Source organism: Rhinatrema bivittatum, chromosome 10 (assembly GCF_901001135.1).
Source record: "Rhinatrema bivittatum chromosome 10, aRhiBiv1.1, whole genome shotgun sequence".
Lineage (NCBI taxonomy): Eukaryota > Metazoa > Chordata > Amphibia > Gymnophiona > Rhinatrematidae > Rhinatrema > Rhinatrema bivittatum.
This window is the reverse complement of record NC_042624.1, coordinates 71890260-71906858: the sequence shown is the minus strand read 5'-3', so window position 1 is coordinate 71906858 and position 16599 is coordinate 71890260. Positions and strand designations below refer to the sequence as shown.

The following is a 16599-nucleotide window of genomic DNA, read 5'->3' as shown; positions in this document are numbered from 1 at the left end:
GACAGAGGTTGCCAGAGTATGTACCTCTAAGGTCAGGCCTGCCAAAGCATAACTGTGAGCGTTCCAATCTAAGGGGCGGATTTTAAGAGCCCTGCTCGCCTAAATCCAGGCGGATTTAGGCGAGCAGGGCCCTGCGCGCCGGTGCGCCTATTTTACATAGGCCTACCGGCGCGCGCAGAGCCCCGGGACTCGCGTAAGTCCCGGGGTTTTCTGAGGGGGGCGTGTCGGGGGCAGGCCCGATCCGCGCGGCGTTTTCGGGGCGTGTCGGGAGCGGGCCCGGGGGCGTGGCCGCGCCCTCCGGACCCGCCCCCAGGTCGCGTCCCGGTGCGCTAGCGGCCCGCTGGCGCGTGGGGATTTACGTCTCCCTCCGGGAGGCGTAAATCCCCCGACAAAGGTAAGGGGGGGTTTTAGACAGGGCCGGGCGGGTGGGTTAGGTAGGGGAAGGGAGGGGAAGGTGAGGGGAGGGGAGGGCAAAAGAAAGTTCCCTCCGAGGCCGCTCCGATTTCGGAGCGGCCTCGGAGGGAACGGGGGTAGGCTGCGCGGCTCGGAATCGATAGCCTTGCGCGCGCCGATCCAGGATTTTAGCGGCTACGCGCGTATCTACTAAAATCCCGCGTACTTTTGCTTGCGCCTGATGCGCCAGCAAAAGTACGCCAAATCGCGCGGTTTGAAAATCTACCCCAGCATCTAAATTATCCATATGCCGACCATGGCCAGTAGGTATCAAAAGAATGAAAAAGCGCAACCCGGTGTGCACTAATCTATGCCCGATTTTATAACATGCGTGCGCAGCTGCGCGCGCATGTTATAAAATCCGGGGTCGGTGTGCGCAAAGGGGTGCACACTTGTGCACACCGAGCCCTAGGGGAGCCCCGATTGGTTTTTCTGTTCCCTCCCCCTTCCCCTCTCTTCCCCGCTCCCCAGCCCTACCTAAACACCCCCCTAATCTTTGTTCCATAAGTTGCGCCTGCCTCTGGGCAGGCGTAGGTTCGCGCACCAGCTGAGTGCCGGAACGCAATCCCATGGCACAGCCGCTGTGCTAGAGGCCTTGGTCTCGCCCCCGCCCCTTTCATGAAGACCCGGGACATATGTGCGTCGCCGGGCCTATGCAAAATAGGCTCGGCGCGCGTAGGGCTTTTAAAATCTGTCCCTATGGGTTTAAATGACAGCCATTAAAAATATTACTGGTGGCTCAAAATAGAGGCTTTATCAGCTGGGGGAGAATTCATGTCCCATGACATTGTGGGGTCTTTGAGGATTCAAATGGTTAAACAGAAATCAGCTAAGGTCAAATGGATTCCAACATAGCTCGCTATAAATAAAACTCATATTAGTGTAGAAGGAGTTCAAGAAATTGCTCTCACACAAAACAGAAAATCTCTTCCATTTGTAGGCAGCCAAAGGGAATGGGGACAGTTCTGATATGCTAAATCTGCAAATTTTTACCTTCTTAGTAGCCAGACTGAAGGGCTAGGACTGGAGGTTAAGGCAGCTGCACTGTTTCTGGGAGATCAAGTCTGGCAAGGCCTTTAAATTGATGGCTCCTGCAACTTTTATCATGAAAGAGAACCAAACTTGCTGCCAGACAGAGACATTAAGAATCAAACACTTGTTTCTCTTAATCTTCACAACAGTCTTATTTACTAGAGTATAGTTGGATTGATATATAATAGCCATTCCTTCCACTGAAGAGAAAACAGCTATTACTAAATAACCTTCTATAGTCCTCCTAGAACATTCAGAATACTGGAAAGCCAAAAAAACCCAAAACAGATTCACTTAAGTTCTCCCTTACTCAAGAATTTTGTTTGCCTCCCAACAAAAAACAGTTTGCCTCCCAACAAAAAAGATTTCATCCAATTGCCTCAACATAAACATGGTGATGTTTACTAACTGTAACTTCTTCCTCTGTGAAGGTAGTAACAGGTTATGCTTTTGCTTTGGGAAGAGAGCCTTTGACTAAAATAATATCAAGTAGAAGGCAAATGAACTCCAACTAGAGTGAAAGGTTGAACTAGGCCTTCTAAAATTTGATCAAGAACCTTAGTAACTCCTGCACTTGGATAATGATCCACATTCATCTCTTGGCTATTGGCTAAGTAGTGTCCTTGAACAGTCCATTGTCCAGATATGGAAATGTGCACTCCTAGATGGAACAGTTCTGTCACAATTAAAGCTAAAGATTTTGTGAATACAGGGAGAATCACTGCTAACCCTTACAATTGGGATGAATGGCAGCACTGTTAAGTCTCCTTGAATTATGAGGGAAAAGATTATATTAGGAAGAGGTTAGGTTTCCTCAGAGCTGTCTTCAGGCACGAGGACCTAGTGTGGGAATGAAATGTGCGGTTTTTCATAGGCTCCACGCTCACTGACAACCTGTGCTTTCCTAGTAGCCAGGCTCACAAATGACCCCAGCAGTTTCCCATGCCTTGGGAGAGATCTAGTGAAGGGAAGATATTTGGTCAGCACAACCCCACTTGACCTATCTCCCTCCTATTGCTAAAAACATGCTGCAGAGCCCTCTTTAGACCAGTACAGAGTGACCACCTTGAGGCACTCCAGTTGTGGGAGCTGGTGCAGTTGCATCTTTTGCACCTCCACAAAGACGGACCCAAGTTTGCATAGATCCGAGATGAATCGGAATCCTATATTTTTTTCATATGAGGTCCCTAAAAAGTAGAATATAAATCAAATAAATAAATAAGTACTAGGAATAAAGTCCCTGCTCTTTTTCCTGTGGTGGTATAAATTTGATGGTAGTCACCTTCCAAAGGGAAAAATTGTGGTGTCTCAATAAATCTTGATGACGACAGGGCCTGGTCATCCTATTTGGCTACTAATTTGGTGATGTATATGAAAAATCTTAAATTGCACTTTTATAATTTGGATGACTCAACATTTGTAAATTACTACAAGGTGAACAAGCCAAGAACCTGCCTTCCAACCAGCAGGCCTTCGGAGCTTAGAAACTGTGGCATGTTTTCTGGATTCAGTTATATTTTCAGCCCTGGTTTTAATCCAATGGATGTCCAGTATTTAGCATTCTGAGACTTGCCATAAAAGCCTGCTTTGCGGAAGGGAGGATGTCAAAATTTTGTGCATTCTACCATATAATCAAATTTCTACTGAACTCTTGGAGAAGGCTTTTATGTAGAAACACAACTGACACTGGGTCTTTGGAAAGGAATGGCGATATATCTTTTTGTGACTTTTTAAAAATAAGATAGTTTGGATTTTTTATGGGCATAGCATTTACATTGAAAATGTGCTAATAAATACATTGTACACTTTATCAATTATATGATACTCATTAAAGAAGTGGTAATATATAACTCTGCCATTCTACTAGTTATGGTAGGAGATTTATTTCCACAGATTCCATTTTGTGATTTATGATATCCGTTTCTGGAGGCTTCTTTTTGATTTTCATTTAATTTTGTTTGGTGCAATCTGGCCTACTTGATGCAGTGACTTAAAAACTCTGGCTATTACTACTATTCCAGTGCAAGACAGGTCATGGAATAGACTGCCAGTGGAAGAACTGAAACCTACAGCTTTGTGTCAATTAACATCAGTCTTGGTCATAGCCCCTCTAGTTTCCCAGTTATAGACATTAAAGCATGTGATTTCTAATGTTTATTCCAACATTTATACTCTGAAAATTACTTCATGTTTTTCAACATGAAGTGATACTTGACCAGGAACATAGCTATTTAGCATTGCTCATTGGTAAGTCAATCCAAGAGTCCAATTTTTTAAATACCATCTCACTTGAGAGCAAAGCATAAACCTTCGCAGGGAACTCCATCTGGATCAGAGGGTTGATTTTACTAACATTTTCTGTGGTGTTAGGGTGTGATCATACCTGCTATATCATTCTCCCTAGAACAGTGTAAGCAGTCATCATCAATGAGTCTCTAGGAACATCAAACCACAAGAACGCCACACCTGCCTTGCCAACCCTTTTGTTCTCTAAATTAAAAAGTAACAACCTGTAAAAGAGATATGCTCAAGTTTACAGCACCACCTGGATCCACACAGAATCCTTTATGTGTATAACATTGTCTAGTTCTTCTTCAAATCTCAGAAGAAAGCCCTCATCAGAACTGGAGCTCAGATTACCATTCATACCTGGAACCAGCTCCAGCAAGTCCATGCAGTTAAACAGAGGCTTGGGATTTGATATGGGTTGATGCCAAAGGAGACATACTCATTCTCATGCTTCACAGACTTTGATAAATAGCCCTGGAGCTGGATGCACAAATGCCCACAATTACTGATGGGCACAACACCATGTTATGCTGGGTGCAACCTGTAAGGTGCACCCAGCATAACATGGTGAATAAGGCATGTAAACAGTTCATAGCATCATTGGAACCAATGGCACTCTACATGGGAATCCAAAAATGATTTCATGCTATGCCATTCTCCAAAAGTGCATTGCTGATGTCACAGCTGGACTCCTTCAGCATGCTCGAGTCCTCCATCACCTAAGCGTGAAATGCACGGAGGTCTATGCATCATGATTCATGCAGTGAGCCTTTCAAAGCACTACATTTTCTAAAACAAGACAAATCCTCTTTTCAGGATCTATCCACCATCAAGGATTTTGTTAACCAAGTCTGACTGCTAGCAGATCTATTTCCAGGATCTTTTCACAAGGCTACTGAGCCAAACTGTTACCAGATTTATCCTCTCTCATCAGGTAGGTACAGAGCCTCAGAGATTTTCCTAGCAGGACTTAACAGTTCAAAGCCACATTTTCAAGTTTCATATCCAGCAACATCATGCCTATAATAAAAGAAGCACCTGAAATCGCTGACTGGTTTTGGGAATACTTGGTCCAAAAAAACAACTGATGCAAAGTGAAAGGAAAATGAAATTGCCAAGAAATAAAATAAAAATAGACTTGACATACTAAGATCAGAAAAAGCAGGTGGAACAGTCCAGGTTAAAAACACTAAAAAGAACCAAAACCAATGAACGAAAGAAATCAGTATGAAAAAAGTTGATATAAATTTTAAGAATGAGGACAAAAAGCTTAGAAAGGTTATGCAAAACTCACTGTGAGGCAGAGGCTTAAGGAAAAGCAATATTTGGAGAAACAAGGAAGCGAGATAGCTGGTTGGTGGAAGATTAGAGAGAAACCTAGTGACATGCGAAGCATACAAATGAATTATAAAATCTATAAAAGTGGTGGATGAATCCTACAGCAGCATGTGCCTGCGTCACATGACCCATCAGCATGACTCCATTCAAATGCATACATAAAGTTTTCCCTTCTGTGTGTGATGAGAACACGGACATTTAAACTCTGGTTTCTTATCAAGGATCTCAGCTAGGAATAACTAATCACAATGTTGGATCAATGCTGCCTGGACAAGAGAAAGCTGCTGTAATGTGATTTCATTGCAGCTAAAAAGGAAATCTTTCCTTTACTGCTCTCTTCATGGTTAAAGTACACTGGAAATGTGCGTTTTCATGTATATGAAAATTATGAGGGGAAACTATGATCTTAAATGACTCCTGAGAAACTTCTGAGTTTTAATTTAATGAAATAAGAAGTCTTTCTGGATTTATAAATTCAGTGCTGCAGTCTGCCTTATCAATAATACACTAATTGCTCATATCAACCGAAACCAGAAGAGAACGTAACCAAAAATCCAACCTTCCTAACGAGCGGCACGGTAGACTGATTCAGATTTTTGATGTTTAGCAAATCATGGTTCTGCTCAATATCTTTCCAATTGTATTCACTATTTAAAAATCTATTGGTCTCCTTAATACATTTCTCGCCATTTGAACAATTCTCTTACGTCTATAAAATGAACCCTAGTGGGCATTAGCTTTTTGCGGCTACCTTAGGTACTTGTCATCAATCCTGCTTGGGGGGGGGAGATATTTTTTTTGCAGTACTATATTAATTTGACAATGTTTCTAACGGACTGTGTATGCCTTTACATCACTGCAAACTATATAAGTTATGTCATATACACCAACCTTCGACTCATAAAGGTTCAATTTGATATTTTATGAGCTGTGCAGATTGGATGAATATTTTTTAAGATGGTCTGCAAGCTCATGATATGTTAAGGTTGAACATGGAATCGTTTTACCCACCTTATGATCCTTGCACTTTGAATATTAAAGAGCTTGAGAAGATTGCAATATTTACTATAATTATGATGGTCTTTGTGACTATTATATTTATGATTTGTCTTTTTTTTTTAAGTTCTGGTGCACATAGTCTTGCTTGTTAGATAAGAAAAACACTAGGCTACACGAGTACTGGAGGTATAAAGCCCAAAGTGGTCTGAAATTCTAACTAGTAAGTTTGACAGTTGAGTTGTGGCTCAATTCAATCAGCTGAAGATGCTACAGATTATGCTGACTTCCAAAAAAAACAAAACAAAAAACAAGCTTACTTTCCTCTTATAAAACAGCAGACGGCACTGTATGCCCAAGTCAGACAAGTAGAAAACCCTGAACTAGTCTGGGCGTTAAAGCAGCAGTATTAGATAATTCCTTCCGCATCTCAAATTTGCTTGTTTCTTGAATATCTCCCCCGCTGATTTGATTTTTGGTTGTTCAAACCTAGTTTTAATCACATATTTTCGTGTTTTACAATTCAAGGATGAGCATCTTCAATACTGCAGTACCCTCTATAAAGTGCTAATCATCTCCCAATGATATTTGTAAACAATGTGATGCCATTTTTACCTCATTTCCCCCTCCCCTTGAGTCCTTAAATGTTACTTGCTCACTTGCTGGCTAGAACTGCATACTCAAGAATGCAAGGAGGCCAAATATCTAAAATCAACAAAAATGCTAAAAAGGAGTATGTTTTGCAACACAGGAAAAGGAGGCATGCAGTTTTCTCCAGAAAACCAACATTTCACAAAAACAAAACTATCTAGTACTGCTGCTTTTAAAGACAAAATGTTAAAATGAAGGACCAGCACATTTGTCAGGGTGGGAACAGGCACCATAACTTTCCTTAGTACGTAACTTTCAGGAGTACAAGGGTAATGAGGAAGGGGTGGGAGGAGGAGAACACCTGCCTTTCCGGCAGGAGCTCGTGCTCTCGGCAAACACGTGATCCCAGCTGGAGAGCAAAATCTTTTATCAACCATGTGGCACATGTGAAGACCAAGAATGACAAAAAAAAATAAATCGCTGCCTATCCTGAATTAGGACTAAATATATCTGGTACTCCACCCAAAAAATGTCCCCTAACAATTAAAAAAAAAAAGTGCCAATCCCTGACATCAAAGGTGATTTATCCATAAAAAAAAAAAAGGGGGAAGTGGAGGAGGCGAGTGGGGATAGCTTTTAGCACTTTTTCATTTGATCCATGATTTTGGCAAATATCCTCTGAGCTTTCTCCTGTCCAGTGGGAAACATTTTAACACCGGCCCACTTCCCTGGTGCTGATTGCTCACAGCAAGAGAAAAACGGTGAGACAATCTTCCCTCCTCCACTCCCCCCCATTCTCACATAAAGCGTTCCCTTTCAATCCGGGCCAGTTGTGGATACAGAGCCCTGCACTGTCTCCCCAGCCATGGTTGTCACTTCCTCCTGGGGGGGAGACTCTTCCTCTGCCTGCCCTCGTGACGTGACTGTGGTTTCAGGAGAGATGCTGTGGGACCCCTCCAACGGCACACACCCTGGGTGGTTCTTACGAAAGTGCTGGTTCAGGATGGCCTGGAAAGGGAAGCTCTTGCCGCAGACGTGGCAGTGGAATGGCTTGTTGCCCGTGTGCTTGCGGATGTGATACTCCAGCTGATCCTTGCGTGTGTACTTCTTGCCGCACATGCGGCACACAAAGGGCGTGATGCCCATGTGGAGTCGCATGTGCCGATCCAGGCTGCCCTTCTGATTGAAGGACTTAGCGCAGTAAATGCAGGTGAGGCGTGGGTTGTAGCGGAACCATCGTTCAGACACTTCCTGATCACGAAGGTATTCCACATACCCGCTCACTCCAATCATAGACGATTCCTCCCCCTGTGCCAAAATTAAACACACAGAAGATACATCAGGAATTAACAAAACATGCAGAAGTTATTTTTTGCTCATCTTCCATTAAGCTGTTCTCATTGCACTTTTCTTTTCCAGATCAATCTTTTACATTAAGATTGGGAGACTAGTTTTTTCCCCCCTGTATTTTTTATTTTTACCGAGGTCCATCTAGGAACAGCTGCCTGTCTGTTCTAGAAGCACAAGTTTGTATCTGACTGCTGCCGCCATATGTGAAAGTTCTATACTCACTATCACACTCTGCAATCCTTTAGCCTAATTTTCCAGTTCCAGATTCAGGTACTGATATCCCCAAGCCACAACAGACTCTCTAAGCAAAAGGAACAATCATTCTAGTTCAGGTAATATGCATTAATGTCATCTGCAATAGGCGTTCTCTAATGAGGTCATTGATCCAAAATGTGAGGGTCATGTGACTCCGTCTTTTGTCAGCACAAGATTTATCGAGAGGCTTCTAAGAGAGCAGGTGGGTGGTTTCCACATGCCATCAGACCTGCGGCAGCTTAGTTTATCAATTGGCTAAGCTTACCTAGAAAATTACAGAGAACTCTTCCTCAAGAGCATATGGGTGGCTTATGCGACTCGATGCACTGCTGTCATCAGAGAACACGTATTTCAAGTAAGCAATGAAACTTTCTCTGAGGACAAGCAGGTAGAATGGAGCCACACACATGGGACTTAAAATTAAAAGGGGGGGGGGGGGGGGGGAAAGGAACCACCATCAGCAGACCTTAAAAGGAGGTCAGTCCAAACCTAGCACCTCAACAAGCTGTGTTAAGACAATGGACTTGTGAATGTGTGCCCTGAATTCCACTTCACAACTTTGCAAATCCCATCTGAGAATAACAATACGAGATTGCATAACAATGGGAGGTACAATCTGCTACCCAATTAGAGATAGCAGTCTGTCACTGCAAGGCTTAAGCTATTGGGATCAAAAGAAACAAAAAGCTGGGTGGACTTTCTAAGGCCTTTAATCTTCTCCAGTCAGGTGACAGCTCTCTTGCAATCCAATAAGTGAAGTGAGGCCTATAGAAAAAAATGGATGGATGATTGACTAAGGTGGAAGTCCATCACCAACGGGCCGATTCAGTAAAGTCCGCGGGAGAGCGGACGAAAGGCCACTCGCCTGTGCGCGCGATACAGTATTTAAATTAGGTGGTGTGGTAGAAACGGGCAAAAGGAGGCGCTAGGGACACTAGCGCGTCCCTAGCGCCTCCTTTTAGCCCGGAGCGGCAGCTGTCAGCAGGTTTGACAGCCAACGCTCAATTTTGCCGGCGTCGGTTCTCGAGCCCGCTGACAGCCACGGGCTCGGAAACCGGACGCCAGCAAAATTGAGCGTCCGGTTTTCGGCCCGACAGCCGCCGGCCCATTTAAAAATTTTTTTTTTTAACTTTTTTTTTTACTCTTCGGGACCTCCGACTTAATATCGCCATAATATTAAGTCGGAGGGTGCACAGAAAAGCAGTTTTTACTGCTTTTCTGTGCACTTTCCCGGTGCTGGCAGAAACTAGCACCTACAGATCAATGGTCCACTGAGCCCAGCATCCTGTCTCTGACAGAGGCCGGGTCTATTAGAAGTACCTGGCAGATCCCAAAGGAACGAGCCATTCCCTGGAGTTTACTTGCAGAAGTAAGAGGTAGCAATCCCTAAGTTTACTTGGCTAATAACATCCCAGTCTGATAAATTTTCTAAGGCACATTTCCAGGAGGAGAAAAAACAATATGAGTCTCAGCTAAAACAGTGTTATAATGGTCATAGATCCTTTTTCTCTTCTGAGTTTTATAAAGGTTTTGGCTACCAGGGGTAATAGAGGAGAAACATATATAAGACTTGTCTCTCAGTGAAGAGGAAAAGACATCTACTGCTGGCCTGCCTTCTGATCTGTTCCTGGTCCAGCAGACTAATGCCTTCCTGGTCAAGAATGTTGTAAACATATCCACATAAGGCAGATCTCCACTCAAAGAGGAGTCTGTTCACTACATCCTGAACTAGAGACCGAATGTTGGGGTCTGGCAGGTGACAACTGAATCTGTCTGCCAGGACACTGGTCTCCTCTTGCTAGGTATATGGCCTTCAGAGATATCCTATTAAACAATGCTTAATTTCATATCCTTGTTCAGGCAGAACTTGAATACCTAGTTCTCTGTCTGCATTAGTCCTTTAGAGCATTTAGAACTGCTCCCAACTTCAAGAGACTGATATATAGTAACATAGTAAATAACGGCAGATGAAGACCATAGTGGACCATCCAGTCTGGCCAGCATGGTGTTCTGAATTGTAACTGCTGCTCTGTGTAGTTACCCCCTTATCTTTTTGTTCAGGATTATAACTGTTGCTCTATGTAGATTACCCACATACTGAAAAGTTGCCACAGGTTACATCTGTGCTTCATTTCTATCCTCTTTCCACGAAGGATCCTCTGTGTTTATCCCATGCCCTTTAGAATTCCATCACCATTCTTGTCTTCACCACCTCCTCTCGGAGGGCATGCCAGGCATCCGCCACTCTTTCCGTGAAAAAATATTTCCCTACGTTGTTCTCGAGTCTGTCCCTCTGGAGTTTCATAGCATTTCTCTTGTGCATATTTAAAAGTCTTTATCATATTCTCCTTCCGCCATCTCTCCTCTCATGTCATATCTTTTGGGGCAGACCTTGTACAATTTCGGGTTGCCTTTCTCTGTTAACAAGTGCTTCTTGGGTTCCTGAATCTTTCTAGAAAATGCCTGTCTTACACAGAGTCTGTGGAAAGCATAAATGTGATAAGTCTCCAGCAGAGCTGCCTGTGTGGAACCTAGAGAGTCATGTAAGCCAGCTATCGACTGCTAACAGAGGGAGGGATTTTCCGTAGCTAAAATGATCTGTTACTGTCAGCTTGTCTGGGCTCTCCAACCTGGGTAAAGGATAAAATCTCTGCGGGACTTGTGCAATTGCTTTTCCAAATGTTTTAAAGATAGGTTTTTGCTGTACTATGTAACTGCTCAATCCTGATGGGGTGGGATTTTTAGAATTGTTTGGTCCTGCTATATCAGTGGGTAAATCCTTTTGAGTAGGCTTCTTAGGAAACCTGAATCTTGTTTATTCAAATGTATATGATTATATGTGGATAGTAGCCAGAGGCTAAAGGGACTCCAGCTAGAGCAAGAGGTATGTTGTTTTACTGGTCCCACGCTGGGCCTAGTATGTTGCTGTAATTGATGCCTCACTGCAGCCAGATACCAGAAAGTATTTGATTTTTATCCTGAAATCCTAAAAGGACTGTGCTTGTCCTGAATTCATTTTCTTGAAACAACACTGGCTCTGTTTCCTGAGAATGTCAGACAACTGGCTCCCTTGCACAGGCTCACATGAGAAAGTAGAATGACACCACCACCTGGATAATGATCTGCATCAATTTGTTTATCCTAACCTGAAACACAGAAACACGGAAACATACAAATGACAGCAGAAAAGGACCAAATGGTTTATCCAGTCTGTTCAGCAAGCTTACGGCAGTATCTGCCGTGTCGTGCACATAAGGGAAAAACATGCACTCCCAGCTTGTGCAAGTATGGGGAGAGTTGCTGAAGAGAAAGACCTGAGAAAATAAACCATCTGCACAATGGTCCATGAACATCATCTGATGACAGAGAAAGAAAAAAAAAAACTGAGTGGCTGCAGTTATGGCAGCATACAGGAAACCACGGTGCAAGCCGAAAAAGCATTCCTAGAAAGTTTTGGAAAAATCCTCCATGCCAACCAACACAAGACCAAGTCACGTAAACCATAGATGGCACTCCTTTGTAACCACTTGTTATCTTAGAAGTCCCTGCTTTTGCCTGGTTGTTCAATTCTCTCCTTTTGTTACTTTACCATGTCACAGTCTGAACCAGGAGCCTGAAAATTTAGAGCTCTCATTTAGCATGACTTCAGAAATCTCCAGAAGAGGACTTTAAGAGCCATGGATTCTTCTCTCGCAAAAGGTCCCTGGAAATCTCAACTCCAGCCTCACTACATGTACAATAATATATTTTTTAACCAAAAATCACATAATAGTCTTGAAAAACTGAAATATCTGGGATTAAGTGAATCACTTTTAAAAGTCTGCCTTCAGGACACAAACATTTTGATTTTAGAAAGCTTGAGGGCCATACTACCCTATGTTCTTAGCCAGAAATAACAGCACAGGGAGAAATATGGCTTTCTCCTAAATACAGAATAGCTACAGCCTCCAGTTACTACACTACCTACCTGGGAACTGGGTTGTTTCAGCTCATCCATTCTCCCTGGTGACTCGCTCTTTGCTCTGTGTCGATCAGTCATGGTGACCACACTACCCGATGGACTAAATCTGTAGATTAAAAAATATGTTATAGGGTATTATAAAAGGCCAGTGAGCATGGTCAGTAGAAGAGCCATTAGATACCTGGAAAAGATAACACCTTTTTCTGCTGGTCAAAGGCTGACCTTCCAGATAAAACCTTAGGACCTAAAATGTTTTTAATCTTACTATTCCAGTATGAAATATCAAAGTTTATTATAGTTTACAACAGACCTGATGAATGAGCCCTGAGAAAAGTGATGGTTTACTGCTTATTCATTCTTTCACACTTATAAAGGTTCTGCACTGCCATCTCAGGATTTCAATTTAACTAATCACAGAACTGGCTATTCTGAAATGCACTTCTACAGCTGTAATTTACTAAGAAAAAGTAAATGAAACCAAAAAATAATTTCTCGATAATTTTTTTAACTTACCCCAAGAATTGTTAATGTAGATAGAAAAGCAAGCAATATATTGTGGTATAAATAAAAGGAGAAGAAAACAGATTTGCACTCTGAGGTTATATGGTAATTTCCTGAGTCAGGTTCATAGACCCTGAGCTGGTCAGGGCTGAGTGCGCCCTTGAGTGTGAACGCACGGGTAGGATAAGTGGGGTGGTGGCGAGAACAAGCATTAGTCAGCAATCAAATTGCATTGGAAATGGCTCAGTAGAAAGCAGCACAAATTATCCTTTCCATAGGGCGGGGACAGAGAAGACAGCATCAAAACTAACATTAGGATAGACCCAGGAAATACATTTTTGGTTTCTTTTTGTTACCAGAGCTGTCAAGTAATTCTTAGTAATAAGCGACACAATCAGCAACTGATTTTTATTCCTCTCTTTTTTTGTATGCTCCAGCATTGTAAAATTACATTTGTCCTGTATGGTCACCTATTGCTTCAGGAGATTATAATGTGGTGACTCTGTCAGTAAAAAGCCTTCTCTGGTAAACATTTTGTTTGTGGTTAAAAATGTGGTTACATGTTTATGACAGCACCCTTAACTCACAAAGTCCAAGCCATCAGGGAATGTTTTAGTCAGTCAGGGATTTTTTTGTTTGGTCAAAATAATTTTTATTGAAAGAAGGAACATGAGAACCCCCTAAGGCCCCAAACAATACAAATGTGTACACAGAAACCATCGAACGAAGAGCAGCAATCAAACCAAACAATGAGGATACAGGTAGAAACCCAGTATTACAGTGCTGTAAGCAAGCAATCAGACAAAACTTCTAAGCTCCCAGGGGCAATTTCACAGAAAGTGCAAGGGACAACCTCCTTCTCTTCTCCAATTTTCCTCCATCTCCAAAGAAGTCCCACCTATCCATCCTGAAAACACCATCCACACTACACCCACACAATCAACCATAGACACCTGGTACTCCCCATACTTGTATCCTCTATCCCAGAGTCCCCAGTTCTAAACCCCAGAATCCCCCTTCCCCACCCCAGAAATCCGCTCGAGCTATCAGGAGAAAGACACGCAGACAGGTGTCTGGGATATTTTAGTTTCCCTTTTCTATTTGTGACATCGCCTGTTCTCTTAATACAGAACGCTAGGCTGAAAATTCCAAACTACTTAGAGACAAGAGAAATGTAGCAGATACAATTCCAACAAAGATCTGCCAAGTGACCCAGTTTTTGGTCATTTTCCTGGCTCCAGAAATTTTTAAAAACATGGTAGTCAGCAAGATTTCCTAGTTGCCAACTAAAATATGATACCTGGAATGTTTTATTCACTGGCCTATTTACTAAAAGGCATCAACCAGCACTGTGTTAGTAAACAGGCCACACAGATTAGTGAAAGCTGTGACGAGTATTAACAACACGGATTAACTGGCAGATTTTATTGTGTCTTAGTAAACCAGATCCTTAAGGTGTACAGCAGGGACTTGGTCATTATGATGCATATAATTAGAAACAAATTTGTATGAAAAACATTTAACCGTTTAATAGTGCAAAGTGTTACATATTCTAACTACCACCAAAAATAAAAAATATTTTTCTGCTTTTATCTAGGATTTTATTTTTCCATCACAAAGGTCTACAATATTTCCTCTTGTGTTTTCTGAATCCCTTTTCTGGTTTTCTTTCGATTATATCACATCTTATGTGCTGCCATCTCTCCCTCCCCTTCCACCTCTTACCAACATTCTCGCTCTCATCTCAATACTTATTTTGCTCTTCTTTATCTCAATCTTTCTCTTCTTCAGAATCTCTTCAGTTCTCCTCCTCCTGCCTGTCCTCTGTCTCCATAAAAAGTACCATGTTGGGACAGATCAATGGTCCACTGAGCCCAGCATCCTGTCTCTGACAGAGGCCGGGTCTATTAGAAGTACCTGGCAGATCCCAAAGGAACGAGCCATTCCCTGGAGTTTACTTGCAGAAGTAAGAGGTAGCAATCCCTAAGTTTACTTGGCTAATAATTGTTTAAATCAGAACTCCTCTGGCTAAGTTAACAAGGACGTCCCTTATTATCGTTACCATCCCTGACAGGAACTCTCCCCTACAAGGATTCAGTGCATAATCTAGGAGGGGGGGGAGGTTACAACAAGGCCATAATCTTACTATGGAACCCCACATCTCCAAAGATGGTAAAGACCTCTTTTATGCTTCTGCACCAACTATGCAATTACTTTGAGAAACACAAGCTTACTACCGTAATATATGCAGTGATCACCAACTGTAGATACAACCATAAGTCTCTATTTAGAAGTATCTCACAATACAACTTCAAATGCCTTCAGCTGCTAGACTTCTGGTAGGGGACAAATCAAAGGACCCTATAAGACTAATCTTGTGTCAGTCACATTGACTGCCAATTGAAAGTAGGAAAAATTAAAACTATTTGCTTTGTCTTTCAGTCTGTGAATAAAGAGGCCCCCCTGATTCTCTCACAAAGATTCTGTTCTCTTACACTTAAGAACATGAGAAATTGCCATGCTGGGTCAGACCAAGAGTCCATCAAGCCCAGCATCCTGTTTCCAACAGAGGCCAAAACCAGGCCACAAGAACCTAGCAAGTACCCAAACACTAAGAAGATCCCATGCTACTGATGCAATTAATAGCAGTGGCTATTCCCCAAGTAAACTTGATTAATAGCAGTTAATGGACTTCTCCTCCAAGAACTTAGCCAAACCTTTTTTGAACCCAGCTACACTAACTTTACTAACCACATCCTCTGGCAACAAATTCTAGAGCTTTATTGTGCGTTGAGTGAAAAAGAATTTTCTCCGATTAGTCTTAAATGTGTTACTTGCTAACTTCATGGAATGCCCCCTAGTCCTTCTATTATTCGAAAGTGTAAATAACCGATTCACATCTACTCATTCAAGACCTCTCATGATCTTAAAGATCTCTATCATATCCCCCCTCAGCCGTCTCTTCTCTAAGCTGAACAGCCCTAACCTCTTCAGCCTTTCCTCATAGGGGAGCTGTTCCATCCCCTTTATCATTTTGGTTGCCCTTCTCTGTACCTTCTCCATCGCAACTATATCTTTTTTGAGATGTGGCGACCAGAATTGTACACAGTATTCAAGGTGCGGTCTCAGCACAGAGTGATATAGAGGCATTATGACATTTTCTGCTTTATTAACCATTCCCTTCCTAATAATTCCTAACATTCTGTTTGCTTTTTTGACTGCTGCAGCACACTGAGCCGACGATTTTAAAGTATTATCCACTATGATGCCTAGATCTTTTTCCTGGGTGGTAGCTCCTAATATGGATCCTAACATTGTGTAACTACAGCAAGGGTTATTTTTCCCTATATGCAACACCTTGCACTTGTCCACATTAAATTTCATCTGCCATTTGGATGCCCAATCTTCCAATCTTGCAAGGTCCTCCTGTAATGTATCACAATCCGCTTGTGATTTAACTACTCTGAATAATTTTGTATCGTCCACAAATTTGATAACCTCACTCGTTGTATTCCTTTCCAGATCATTTACATATATATTGAAAAGCACTGGTCCAAGTACAGATCCCTGAGGCACTCCACTGTTTACCCTTTTTCACTGAGAAAATTGACCATTTAATCCTACTCTCTGTTTCCTGTCTTTTAACCAGTTTGTAATCCACGAAAGGACATCGCCTCCTATCCCATGACTTTTTAGTTTTCTTAGAAGCCTCTCATGAGGGACTTTGTCAAATGCCTTCTGAAAATCCAAATATACTACATCTACCGGTTCACCTTTATCCACATGTTTATTAACCCCTTAAAAAAAATGAAGCAGATTTGTTAGGCAAGACT

The 16599-nt window shown here is 42.4% G+C and overlaps 1 protein-coding gene across 2 annotated transcripts in view; it reads right to left on the bottom strand.

Moving 5' to 3' along the window:
- The window catches only part of ZBTB37 (zinc finger and BTB domain containing 37), a 95823-nt gene that overhangs the window by 56541 nt on the left and 22683 nt on the right, over positions 1-16599 (bottom strand). The window contains exons 3-4 of one of the 2 annotated variants that reach the window (XM_029618814.1): positions 12272-12371; positions 7311-8007 (exon numbers count right to left, since the gene is read on the bottom strand). In XM_029618814.1, the coding sequence (XP_029474674.1) occupies positions 7516-8007; positions 12272-12371 (592 nt within the window). In that variant the 3' untranslated portion in view covers positions 7311-7515. Of the gene's footprint in view, positions 1-7310; positions 8008-12271; positions 12372-16599 lie in introns of those variants that run through there. The other variant, XM_029618815.1, reaches the window with a different exon arrangement.